The sequence below is a fragment of the Carassius gibelio genome, chromosome A3 (assembly GCF_023724105.1).
Source record: "Carassius gibelio isolate Cgi1373 ecotype wild population from Czech Republic chromosome A3, carGib1.2-hapl.c, whole genome shotgun sequence".
Taxonomy (NCBI): Eukaryota; Metazoa; Chordata; class Actinopteri; order Cypriniformes; family Cyprinidae; genus Carassius; species Carassius gibelio.
In genome coordinates this window covers 23,269,253-23,283,194 of record NC_068373.1, presented here as the reverse complement: position 1 = coordinate 23,283,194, position 13,942 = coordinate 23,269,253, and the positions used below count along the sequence as shown (strand labels likewise).

General features: G+C 35.3%; 2 protein-coding genes across 3 annotated transcripts in view; both read right to left on the bottom strand.

The window, feature by feature from the left end:
- Positions 1-1,288, bottom strand: part of LOC127952418 (BAI1-associated protein 3-like) — a 50,126-nt gene extending 48,838 nt beyond the window's left edge. The window contains exon 1 of the mRNA XM_052550850.1: positions 887-1,288. The gene's annotated coding sequence lies outside the window, so the exon portion shown is untranslated. The remainder of the gene's footprint in view (positions 1-886) is intronic.
- A 7,430-nt stretch (positions 1,289-8,718) lies between these two features.
- ube2ia (ubiquitin-conjugating enzyme E2Ia) lies at positions 8,719-13,567 on the bottom strand. Of its 2 annotated transcripts, none has more exons than XM_052550821.1 (7): positions 13,394-13,567; positions 11,082-11,176; positions 10,569-10,652; positions 10,257-10,329; positions 10,055-10,164; positions 9,682-9,761; positions 8,719-9,590 (listed from the first exon to the last, which is right to left on the bottom strand). In XM_052550821.1, exons 2-7 carry the CDS (start codon positions 11,145-11,147, stop codon positions 9,530-9,532), a joined length of 474 nt encoding a protein of 157 aa, XP_052406781.1. In that variant the 5' UTR covers positions 11,148-11,176; positions 13,394-13,567; the 3' UTR covers positions 8,719-9,529. The 2 variants fall into 2 exon arrangements, with proteins under 2 accessions (XP_052406781.1, XP_052406790.1); XM_052550830.1 differs by having other exon boundaries at positions 13,507-13,551.
- Between the last annotated feature and the right edge of the window lie 375 nt (positions 13,568-13,942).

Below are 13,942 nucleotides of genomic sequence, written 5' to 3'. Positions count from 1 at the left end.
CAACTAACTGGCTTGTGTACCATTGCACCATCAACCTATTACTCAGGGGTAAAATAAAATATGTGTTCGCATTTAAATTAAGATTTTTATGGGTACCCCATGTAATCCAGACACACCTCATTCAATTATTTATGCATTATTTGTACTTTTTTTTTTAATCTGCACTCTTAGATTTGAAATTTGAACAAAAAATGTATTTATTTAATTTTTTAGTGTATGAAGCCCTTTTATACTATTTAATCCATCATTATTTCACCATCTAGACAAATGAAAGTGAAATGAAACACTGCTTCACCTAATACCTAAAGCTTATTGATGTAACGTTACATCACACCACAAACAGTTCTACTTCTGTCTAATGACTGCATACTAAATAAGACAAAAGCAAAATGATAGTTCAGTTTCAAGGCAAAATGTTCTGTTTCATTGTCAGGCAAATAAATAATAATAATAATAAAATAAATTGCGCCCTCTGAGAGCTACGTTACCACCCATAACATCTGTTGAGACATATCTACAGGTGTTAAAGTACTTTAAGATATAAACAGAGACTTGCAAGCAGCAAAAAAGCGTAAAACCATTAAATCAAATGCTTAAAAAGCCCAAGCAGTCACTAAAACCCAATTCAAATCCACATAAGCCATTACGCAGATTAAATGACAAAAATAATGCGACTGAGTATATTGGAAAAAAAATCCCGTAACCCTATAACGCAAGTGTAAAGCAAGACTTAACAAAATGTATGTTGACTTGCACTCACAGAAAATAGAATAAAGCTAGTAATATTTCCCACTCAGGCTTATTAGACTATAATTCACAATGTTAAATAAAAGCATCCCGTTCAGGCAGCACAATGCACGTAAAAATCCGTAGAAATGCGTCTCACCTGTGGATTTCTCATTCACTGCTGTGCGATGCTTGCTCGACTGTTTCTGTGCGTCTCTGACTTTTCTTCGCCCATCGAAATCTACGCAACTGGTCGGTGGTATATCCCTTTAAGACGGGAGATGTCAACTAAGCAATAAACGTTAATTTGTCCTCATCTGATGACAGGAAAACGTTTTAATTTCTCCGAGACGTTTCCGTCTGCTCTCTTGCGCGCCGGTAAGATCCATATATGGTCAAGGGAAGTGCAAGACTACTTTGCATGCCACGAGCTGTTGCTGAGGGGCTGTCAGCTGCTTTGCAAAGAAAGAACAGCTTTTCGGCGTTTTATACTATTATAAAGCAAGATATTTTTTCGTTTTTGTGTGTAGATCATGTGCTGCAACATAAAATAAAATAGACTTCGTTATGCAAAACAGCTATAAACGTCCAAAAAGTGTGAGTATTTGGAGCTACAATTCATCTGCTTTATATAGAGAATAATAGATTCTCTATAAGGGTTGCATGAGTGTTGCCTGCCAAACAGATGAATATCACAGTCTGGACAGCCTACAATTTTATAAATCATCCCAATAATTGACTCTCCCTTACTGTGGGGTTTGCCAGCCTCGTATAACTAGGGCAAATTTCACAAAACCACCATCAAACCTCTAGGCTATTGTTTTCAGAGCTTGGTGAAAGAAAGCCACAGACGAGACTTGGCATTTATGTAGGTCTCCTCTATTTTGTTCCAATTAGACAAACCAGTAGGAGGAGGTGCTACCCTGCAGACAGTAAATCTGAGACATTTATTAGTTTGAGGGAAAGCGTGGACCCGAGCTCCCAAACAGTGCGGTGACTCATGCTGTCACAGACCAAACGTGTGAGAGCCTTGTGTTCATGCACATGTGTGTGAGAATATGAGCAAACATGATGCTTTAAGCGCTCAGGGCCGGAAGAAAAAAAACTATAGCACAGAACATTGAGGAGTCTTTCTAGATCACAAGAGGAAAACGACCTCCACTCCAAGAACATCGCTGAGATATGAGGTGTTTTCTCCAGATAGGTTTAATTTAAATGGGTGCATGTGACAGGTTTCTTTAAAATTGGCCTACTTCTTCACTGATATAGGCTGATGTTATTGAGCTGTGGTTATTGATTACCGGTCTTTCAATGTGGGAAACTAAATTAGATTAGTGTCAACATAGCTATTGGACTAGCTAACGTCAGTCTCAAAAAACAGATCTGGCAAGTCAGTTCAGGAAATTAAATCCCTATCTTTGCCAAATGCCAGTTTTTCATTTTGTTTAAGCTTTTAAACTCAAGCAGAGACCAGGTGATTCTATCACGGGTCATTTTTGTTCAAAGAATTATGGAGAGCTAAGAAAAAAATCCTGTAATGCAGGTGTAAATATATATATATATATATATATATATATATATATATATATATATATATATATATATATATATATATATATATATATATATATATATATATATATATATATATAAAACAGTTTTTTTTATTATTATTATACAAAATGTAAAAAAATAAATGTTGCTGATATTTCTGTGGTCCGAAGGTATGTTGAAATTCTAGCTTGTAATGTAAATTATTGTTATAACAATCTCATTAACAATAACAATACTAATATAAAATAAATAATAAAATCAGTATCTCCCAATAAATCTCTTAGATGGTTTAAATGCTTAGTTTTATGATGAAAGTTTTTTTTTTATTTAAAATATATGCAATATGAAAAAAAGAAAAAGAAAATCATATCATATTTGATGCTCACATTTAACATGAAATTACAGAAAATGATGTGTGGATAATCAAGTAAGCCTAAGTTGCTTCAGTCCAGTAAGTTTTGATTCTTGAAATATTAATAACAATGTGAAAGTAATAAATGAGTATCATGACATGAAGAGGGAAAGTTTTAGATTTATATTAAAAGGTATAAAAGTATAAAAAGTGTAAACTGTCAGTCAAATGATAATTTATGTAGTAGGTTGTGTACAACAGCTTTTATTTTCAGTCATGTTGATAGTCTAGAGACCTTCGAAATTTGTGTATCAAATACAATAAAATACAGTTTATAGAGTTAGCATCTCAATTGTTTACAGAAATGAGATTTGATGGAGACACTTAAAGACACTTGTTTGCTTTTTCTCCTCAGAAAAAGGTCTTGAAAAACACACCAATCAAAAAGCTATGTATCAAACTATGCTCTGATTTGCTAAGTTTGCTGCATTCAAATGTCAGATCTGAATATGAACTCTCATCAAATTCTTCCAAATCAAATGATTTATATGCCATCCACGTCCATCTTATAGCTCTTTATCAACAACTGTCTATTTTTATTGCACATCAGGAATTGTAGGAGAAATATCTGAGACAAATTTGATACCTAGCTGAAAAAACAGAACTGCGAAGTCTGCAAGCGATGAAAGAGCAGCTACTGAGTTCTGTTGAATTGATCTCAAACAGTGCAAACGCTCTCAAGAAAAGTGCCTGACAATAGTCGGCTGGTATTTTTTTGTACAAAATAGGTTAAGGTAGAAGATCAGATGTTTCTATAATCGGTACAATCTGTGTCTTTTATTGCTACATCAGACCCTGTCTCAGGACATTTCACTATTTGCCATCCACATATGAAGCCTCAGAATTCATAGAGAAGAGGCAACGCAAAGTGTCACTTCACCCCCTCCGGCTCGTTCCTTATACCCCACCACCAACCCCTCACCCATCTACACCACCCACGTCTCCACTGCCTTTCCTCGCTATACTATAAATAGCCTCGGACACATTAATTACGTAGCTGCTGGGGTTAGGCGCCTCTCAGTATGCTGATATTATTCTTTAGCAGCTCCATCTCTTCTCAGCAATGGATTTCCAAATGGCTGGAAGAAGTTCTAAACGGTTTTACCTGCACACAAGAAGGTGAGGATGGGAGAATGTGTCTGGCGGGTGTTTACTCTGAATGATTTCACAGCTGCACCGAAATCGTAGCACCTGGCTTCAACGCTGGAATGGATTGGGATTGTCGCCATCAAACATCTGCTGCTTGTCAAGATACAAGCGAACCATATAATTAAACAAGCTAGTGTACTGAACAAGCAGTTAGGTATTCTACAAGCTACAAAAAATATGTTTGCTAGTACAAAAACTGAGGATTTAAAATGAATGAGATCAGTTAGAGAGAGAGTTTTTAGTATGGGAACCAAACTTTGAAACTGTGTCAAGACAATTGTCAACACATCTATAAATTATGTTATGCAGATGTTTTGGATCTAAGGGTTAAACCTCTTAAAAATACTCTTTTTTTTTCATGTCTCACACACTTTTGAGTCAAAATGTTGTTATGCAAGCTTACTGATGAACAATCAAAGCATCACATTATTCACATAGAGGTTTATGAAAGCAAAATGTATTAAATTGATTGAAAAATATTTCAGAGTAATATTTATGTTGGTCTGATGTTGTTTTGTTAGACAAAAAAAGGATATGTAACGTTCATAAATTTGACTCTTTTTGAGCAGTCATTTCTTAAAAGGTTCAAAGGAATCTAAATCCAGTTGATACTGGTAATTCTTAAATTATATTTTCATATTATGAAATAGTGATTTCTTTTTCTGTAGTAAACTTTAAAATTTTCAAAAACTATAAAGGGTTAAATGTGGCATTAACGTTGAAATAGCTCATATGGTAACATTTAAATCCTTGACATTTTTGCAAATTCTCTCATTAATGAGAAGTTATTGATCAGATACAATACGGTTTTACAAGCTGTTGTTCAACTAGGTTCAAACTTATCCCAGAACGCCAATGTTTATGCAGATTTTAAAATGCATTACGAGGGTTAAAAACCAGCTCGTTATTGGAAAAGCTGCACTAGTTTGAACACAGTTAAATTAAACTACTTTTGCTAATTTGGAAGCATCACTACCTTACTCCCTGACACAGAAAAACTCTATTTTTATATACTCTATTTACAGCTGATTCTGTTGGCTACTATGCAGAATAGTTAAATTTAATATGTCAATTTTTTTTTATTAGATGGATTAGCATCGAAACAGACTTTCCACAACAAATAAAGCATGCTAAAACTCATTAAAAAAAGAAAACATAATTAAGAGCCACTGTTGTTGAGCTATAACCCAATGTACTACCACACGCAGGTTCTTTTCTTTTTGAGTGCATGCTAAGTGGTCGGGTCAGAATGAAATAGATTTGAACAGGATGCTACCGTGTTGTTTTCCTGCAAACACTGAGTGCTTGTAACATGGAGAATTAAGGCCCGCACTTTATAAATAGGCGTTTGCCACAATTGATGGATCCTTTGAAGCTCTAGAGGTTTCCATTTTCACCACCCCACTTGTGGTGCCGCGTACTGTTTTGTATTCAAATATATCAGAGTTTGAAAGGATCAAATGGAAATATTTCTTTCAAGCTTCCCTAATAGACAGCACTCAAAGCTTTGCATGGCTTGAATCGTCATCGCACAGGCGTCTCCTCCTTTTGTGTAATCGTGAGCATTTTATATATTACGGGGTTATTCAGTGCTGCCACAAGTGATCATATTATTGTTTATATATATATATATATAAATAAATATTTTGGTTGTACAAAGCATTTGTTTATTACAAATACAGCAATGCCAAATGTTGTGCATGTTGTTAATTGAATAAGTCTGTTATTAATAGCTGCATGCAGCTGAAATCACATTTCATGAGTCAGTCATGTAGAAATGTAGTTAATTTGAGTGATGTGCAACAAAGCTCGGCTCTATAAACAGTCAGGCACAAATACAGGAAAGTTATTTCTCGATATTAAAATGACTCATCCAACGCACCATATACCATTCAGTTCCCATCCTATGACAGCTTCTAGACATTTTAGTCTTTAGATCCATTATATCCTATATTCCTTTTATTATAATGTGTGATAGATGCCTTAGTGGACGACTGCAGATATCTGTTGGTTTTTGATCAGAGGAAAGGGTTCACAATGACCCTTTCATCTGTTTCCATGGGCACATCATTAATACCCTGCTCCAGCTAGATCAGACTATTTGAAGTATCTACAACACAGCAAATACAGCTTTACTTTAAAGACGGATAGAGACACAGAGCAGGGACTTTTGATTTAAACATGCATTGGGATCTAACACGGACAAGATCTACAAATGAACAGCATTTGGAAAGGGAATGCAATAATGCATCAAAGGTATTTCCCTTCCTGGTCTTTGACTGTGACATCCGAACATGTACAATTTCCCCATTACATCCGGTGATTACCAAATGGATATTAGATGCAGCGATTCTGGATACAGAGGAAATAAGTCATTTAGAAATGAAGTTGCTGTCAGGAGTAAAAGGTCTCTAAATGGCAATCAGCATTTATGAAACGTGACTGAGAAAAATAATCAACGCCACCTTCCCAGAAATGGGGAGAGGCATGAAATGCTTCGGTGTCGAGGATGTGGGTAGAGCACTGTTAATGATTTCATTTGCATTGCAGAACTGTCCTTTGCATTGTGTTAATCTTATTTAACTTGAAGATGGCAATCAACAAGATTACTGTAAGAAATCCCTTAAGACACACAAAAGGTCCCGGTGACATTCTTGTACCATACGTAATTAGCAAAATGCAGACTGCTGCATATGGTTTCAAAATCCTATTGTGTCCTATGAAACTCACAGAGGACATTCATATCCAATTAGATTTTTTCATGCAAAACAAGGCAGCACAATGATGTGATAAGTGCATTGTTATGTGTTTGGAAAGGTTGTTAGCCCTTTTTTTTTTTTTTTTTTTTGGTGGATGCTAGATGGCTACTTACTTACCCAAGCCAAACAGCCCATCTTTAAGCCACTATGATATTCGGCCAGTAGAATCACCTGCAGTGAATGGGTGCCGTCACAATGGGAGTCCAAACAACTAATACAAAAAACATCACAATAATACACAAGTAGACTAATCCACACCAGTCCATCAATGAATGTCTTGTGAAGTGAAAAGCTGCATGCTTGTAAGAAACAAACCACCAATATGTTTTTAACTTCAGACTATTGCTTTCTCTAAAAAAACGAGTGGTCTATCCATAATATTGCTTCTACATCATGGGTGGACTGGGGTGGAGTACATGTTCAGAATGTATTTTTTTCATGAGAATTCTCATAATTAAATGTATAATAAAAAATAAAAAATTAAGGTTTTTAAAAATATTTAATGCCAATGAGTAATAGTAGTAGTTTGCCTTCACAGCTACCACGAATTATAGTGTGTCTGCTTTAATGATGCTGGGATTTTGGATTAAATTTGAAGTGCATAAAGTTAAAAACTGTAAAATATCAAAATACGCTTTCAGAAGAATTCAACCCAGTAATTACCAAGAAGTTACACTCTAGCAATCTCCTCCTGCAATTAACAGAATAACATCTTAAGTGGGTCTTTCTGTCTCTACAGTAGTGACATGATATCCTCCCTAATAGTTTCCAGCAGCTTCCTACAGCTCAGGCTGTAGAAATCATGCAGAAAATATTCATATTCATAATTGTGCTGACCCCCGAGAGAGGCTGGAGTCTATCAGAACAGCCTTGACAAGCTCACAGTATCTGCAATTCTCACGAAAATAAGAGCAGTATAAATACCCAACCAAGTTCATGTCAGAGTGATTAAAAATTACCTTTGTGAGGAAGAATACGTAATTAGCATGGAAATTCTCCTGCTTTAACATCTCATTTCAATGAGGCGGCTTATCAAATTCAGGGCCAGCCATTGTTACACCTTTAAAATACAATGGTGGGTATTTTTCTCATGGGTATCTGGCTGCTCGATCCCTCCAAACAGCCCAACAAAACACTGAGCTTTCAAGTAGAGGTCCTGGTCTGCAGCTGCTAGGCAGCATCGACCCTAGAGATCTTCTGCCGAATCTGACAGCTATAATAAATGAACAGCTTCATATTTAATCTTGGTATAGCAGTAAAGTGATTATCCAATTTTTCAGACCAGGTACCACCATGACATAAATTTCACCTAATCACATACATTGCCTCTAATTTAGAGAACTTAATCTCACTCAGAGCACAAAAATCGAATTATTAATCATCTACATTCCTATAGTTATTAAATAATTGTGAAGACCATTGCACAATATCATGTTTGAGTCAAAAGCAGGACTTTACAAATCATAAATTTTATATATATATATATATATATATAGACACACACACACACACAAAACAACTTCAAAATTAACATTCATACGACTAACACTGTTTATTAAACAACTATTAATAATTTAATGAAATGGTTGATTCATACTTTCAGTTGTATGATGTCTACTACAGTTGCATAAAAAATGTTAAATTTATCAAATTAAGAATTTTGTAATTCCGGTCACTTGACATTTTATAAAACATTACACATTTTAATAATCAAATCATATTTTCAATCTTTTCTTAGTGTCTGCCTAAAATGATCAGATCATATCTTCAGGGGTTTCAAATTTCTGCCCATTTTCAAATGTAACATTTAACAATAATAATAAATGTATATTACTATTAAAAACAATAGTTTCCAGTGTTGTCACATTTTTTCTGTGTACACCTCCATTCACTATCTATGCATATATATATATATATATATATATATATATATATATATATATATATATATATATATATATATACATAACACACACACACACACACACGCAGGATCCATTCCAGTAGCACAGCAATCGTCAAACATTAAAAAGTGACCATGATCAGGAACCACGAGTAGACTTACCTTTCAAGATGGTTGCAGTCGATCCATTCGTGTGAAGAACATGTAGTCATGACTGGCTTTGTATAAACACTTTTATTTACTCTATACACTTACATGAAAACACCATATAAACACAAAGAGACTGATGCAGCGGTTAACTAACCATTTGATTCAGAGGCCTTTTACGTGACGTTTTTGTATGTTCGTTTTTTTTTTTACTTTTTTTTGCAAAACAGACAGCCCAGGCAGCACAACGCCATCATACTGAATGGTACATGCTTAGTACACTGCCTGCATCAGGAATGGAAATCTCTCTACTGACACTAATCCAAAGTAAAGAAAGTATAAAAGTATCGTTTTACAGCAGTTGAAATACTGACATTAATAGCAAGTTTTAAATTATTAAAACCATGAAAGAGACTAAGGAGGCCAGTCTGAAAGAAAAAAAAAGATTAAGCAAAAACGAAAGCAGTTTCAGGCTCATACCTCTGCATCGGTGGAATATAATTTCTTCTGCAGGTGGATGATGTATATTGTGCCTTTTTTCTTTTTTTTTTCCAAATATGTAGCACTGTTAACAAATAACCTCACCCCTCCAAAAAAGAAAAAAAAAAAACAAGAAAACCACACCTCACTACTTTTGGTGAGCTCCTCTGCTGCCCAAATGGCAAGGAAAAAGATAATATACAAAAGACCAAATTTAAAACCCCCAGGAAGAGTTTGTTATGACGAGCATCAGTGGATTGACAATGGCACGACACATTCATTTCTTCAAGCCCAGCAGTAAATTAGCATGAAGTGGATCTGGTTTGTAAGGGGGGGGGGGAACAGGGGCGAGGAGACCTGGTCAAAACCCATTTCCAATACAGTGTGAAATCTTGAGGTTTACGGCGAGAACTTTTTGGCTTGTGCTCGGACCCTTTTTTCATACTCCACTCTGTTCTGGCTGAAACAGAAACGCAAACAAGATTCACAACAGAGGCAATAAGCATTTCGGCCTCCACAGGTAAGACTATATTTGAGCTGGAGGTGCGTACCAGTAAATCGTGTATGCTTCAGCCTGTGCGGGGTCCTGGATATTTGGTTCATTAAGGAGTTCTTGAATTCCTAGCAAGATCTAAAAATATAAATCAGTTGTGGAGCTTTATGAGATAACACTGCCCTCTTCAGGATTGCACTGAAGATTTGGTTTAAAGGGGATTAATATGCACCGCAAATCAATTGCATTAAGTTCAAATGGTCAAAAAATAATAAAAAATAAGTCACTTGAAAATGAAATCCAATGAAAATCATTTATCCTTAATCTTGAACACTTATTGTTATTGGCTGCTCCATTTAAAGACCTTTAACAATGCGTCGATCAATTTACAAAGCAGTGCAACCTTTAAGGATCCAATCTTTAGAGCTTACCTGCTTGATTGTAATGGCAGGCCTCCAGTCTTTGTCTTCCTCTAATATAGACAAGCATACGGTACCAGACGGATATACATTCGGATGGAATAAAGGAGGCTCAAATTTACCTGAATTTAAACGATAAAAACCAGGGAGAATTAGTGCAAACATTGTCTTTGTCATATGCACAATGATAAGATCCACTGAACGTCTGATTTACACTTTGGTGGAGAGGAAGGATAGTCGTCCTTAAACAGCATGCGAAGTTTGAACAAGCCTCCTTCCCACGGAGTCTGAGAAGGGGGAGAAAGAAAAAAAGCACACACACCAACTCTTATCATCTTCTTAATATCAAAAAATTAATTCAACAATAAACCCAAGGGCATAGAATGTCTGAAACATGCTGGGAGATGAATGCAAATACCATATGTAAATAGTAATGAGTCTCTGTACTGTAAACCATCACCTTACAAAATTAATGTCATATTCATAACACAAACATTAAATTCAATGTTCTAAATTTGGCACTTACCCCTTTTTTTCCAGGGATGGCACACTCCCAGTTCATCAAGTTCATAGTTCCATCAGGGTTTTTTGTTGGTACGGCTACAAAACCCTGAGAATAAAAAAAAAAAAAAAAAAAAAAAAAAAAAATTCTCTATATATATTTTTTTATCCTGTGGGTGGGTGGCTGCAAAGGTTTCAAAACGTCATACTCTGGAAACTGTTTTATCTGTGGTTTCTTTTGTGAGAGTAAATACACCCCAACAGTTTCAACAGTGACTTAACAACAGAATAAATTTAAATAGTGACATAAGTGAAATAAGTTTCTCCTCCATAGATAGAACATACTCCCATTCATTGCTTTTCCTCCGAAGGTTAATACCACAGTTTAATATTATATTAATTTATTAATTCTCTGAAAAGGTTGTTTGGGAACTGATAGACATACACAAACCCCGTTGCACCTCAAACACTTAAACAAGATAAACAAGATCTCTGTATACCAGCTGCACATCTATGATCGGAAACATCTCATACTTACAAAAGGATGGTCTTTCCGCCAAGCCTTCCGTTCTTGTGAGAGACGACTCAATGCTATACCAGACATGACTTGTGGCCCACAAAATGATTGAAAATCTGAAAAATAAGGATGTTTTTCTCTTTAAATATCTGTAAGGCTATACACAGCCAGCGTGCCATTTCAAAAACTATTGTCAATATTTAACTCGATATTAAGCCTTTACAGGTTATTACAGGTTAATAATGGTTAGAAAAAAAAACTCCTTATAATATTCATCAGCATTTTCTTCCATTCTGACCTTTAATAAAATAACTTCATAAACTAACTAAGACTGAAATATCACTGGTTTCACCCGACTGGTTGAGACTGCCATAAAAGGTAAATCGTAATAACATCAGTTTCACACCAGTAAAGAAATGTCACCACAGTGTCTGAAACACAGGAGCTTTTACGTTTCTATTTTATAAGAACATGCAGCAGTGAAGTTGTAGCAGTGGTGATAAGCAACACTACAATTGTGATTGTGAATTGTAAAATCTCCATTAGTGAATGAGCCGACAAAATCATCCAAATAAGGCCTTTCTCAACAAAGTTATTGGCTATTATTATGTGATTCTTAAGTACAGTAAATGTGAACTTTACTTTCTAAATGTATCAGGAGTGATTAATAGGTTGTAATATGTTCACATAACATCAACCATTTAATAGGTTTCCCTATTTAATTCATTTATAAAACCTGGTGCTCTGGGATTTCTGAAAGGAGGAAGAGTCCAGCTCTCCCTTCAATGCAGTGACATGAAAAATAGTAAATTAAAAAAAGAAAAGAAAAAAAAAGGCCAATCAGAGCTGGGCATGATTCACAATGCTTACACTTTTCATGAAAACCAAAGCAGTGGAAGAAACCAGTTAAAAGGTTAAGTGGAAGTGGAGAAGGATGAGAAATCCATGTGCATTATGCAATAATCTAATATTGTACAATAACATCTGAATATTACTGTAATAATATCCGAATATTACTGTTTCATCTGAACCAACTATGTGACATTTTAGATACTTCCACTTCAGGGGTTATTAATGTTATTAAAGTCACAATGTAACAGAAATAGCATCATATTTTCATCTGTATTGTGACAGAGTAAAATACATGATCTAAAATGTAGGATGGAGCTTGGTTCTATAAACTGGTTGTCGATTGTATATTGAGATGTAGACATTGCACTTAAATGAATGCAAGCTTCAGGTGGATTATTAGAAAGGGACAGGGTTTAAGAAGACTAAATGATCTGAGAAATTGGTTTCACCTGAAGATTGATGACATTTTATTGAACACTGTGGCCCAAAACATATGCACGGTTTGCACAGAATATGCATAGCAGAGTTCACAATAACCCCTAAACTCCTCTTTTTTTTTTTTGCCAGGACATTATCCATTAACCAACTAATTTTACTGACATTCCATTAAACCTAAAACACAACAAAAGCCTAAAATATTAATTCTGTACATTGTTCCTTATTTTTAGTGTGCAAATATGCATTTAGAAAACTGATGACGTGAAATTCATTTCATGCAGACTACAAGGCGACTTGATGATTATAAACATGTTAATGTCGGTTATTTGCGGAAAACGTATGTAACTTACAGTAAAAATCTGTAAAAGGAGAAGCGAAAATGAAAAAAATAAAATAAATAAATTATGCATGGTTCTCATATCCAAGGAATTCGAAAATTACCATTTATTCCGAAACTTTGACGGGCAGATAACTTTAATAAAAGGAAGCGATAACCATTACCATACAGGTTCATTAAATCGCGGGAAACTATTTGCAGACATTAAAAATCTATAAAAAAAAAAAAGAAAAAAAGAAAAAAAAAAGACAGAAAACAGTAATTTTTTGGTATAAGATCAGAGCATGAACGGGAAAGCGCGAAGGCATATGAAAATTACTTTAGTTAGCGCAAACAAAGCAGTGTACTATAATGAATATGGTCTCCTATGTTAGATTAGAGTGAATAACGCAACGCGAATAGAATGAATCGACTTGCGCAGTTTTCAGCGCGTTGCCGCACACCAGCACCCCTCACTGAGCACTTTAACCGTTCAATGTGGTCAAAATCGCAGTTTTTTTTTACCATGTGCCTGAGTAAACACTACATGTATGAAATGAATGCAATTACTGGATTATAATGCATGCGCGCCGTATTTGTCGCGTCGCGTGTGTGGGTGAACTGTTAGCCTAGCATAGCTGGCTAGCTAACAAGAGCCGCAAACAAAAACACCGCAAACTACGGTAAGTGCTCACAAATTAACTCTTCTATCTTATGCCATACGTACCTTTTCGGTGAAGACGAGTACAATAATTTAGGCCAATCACCGTTTTAGTATGAATTCAAGTCAAACTCGGAGCCAAAATTATCTTCTGTAAAAAAGAAAACAGAGACATTTACCCAAGATAATTAGGACCCGTGAGCACACACGCCAGATGCCTGTGTGAAACTTTCTGCAATGCCTGTACGTCCTGAATCCTGAATGGATTGCTTTCTTTCATTTCAAGCTGATAGGTTGAAAGTTTTTTTTTTTCTATAAAAACAAGCTGATGAGAGTCACCCGAATTTCCAATTTAAAGCAAACAACGAAGACTTCACTGATTTAAACATAATAATTAATAGTATGTGCAATAACAATACATTTCAACTTCCGTATTGCTTGTTTTTACAAACCGAGTTAGAGAACCCACTGATTTAAGATCTAAAGATTTAAGTCGGGCATTTCTCAGACACCTATGGGATCTCGTAGCTCTTCAATGCACATGTTCTTGTCTTGCACATGTCTTGTAAATATGATAGAGGAGATAAGGTTGAATAAATATTCGAGTCTAATATT

Excerpts from the sequence above, each read along its gene's own strand:
- ube2ia (XM_052550821.1), bottom strand. The coding sequence starts at position 11,147 with ATGTCTGGTATAGCATTGAGTCGTCTCTCACAAGAACGGAAGGCTTGG. Across the intron at positions 10,165-10,256 it reads TCCTTCCTCTCCACCAAAGT|GTAAATTTGAGCCTCCTTTA; the intron begins GTAAATCAGACG and ends GTTTAAATTCAG. Across the intron at positions 9,762-10,054 it reads CTGCCATTACAATCAAGCAG|ATCTTGCTAGGAATTCAAGA; the intron begins GTAAGCTCTAAA and ends TTATATTTTTAG.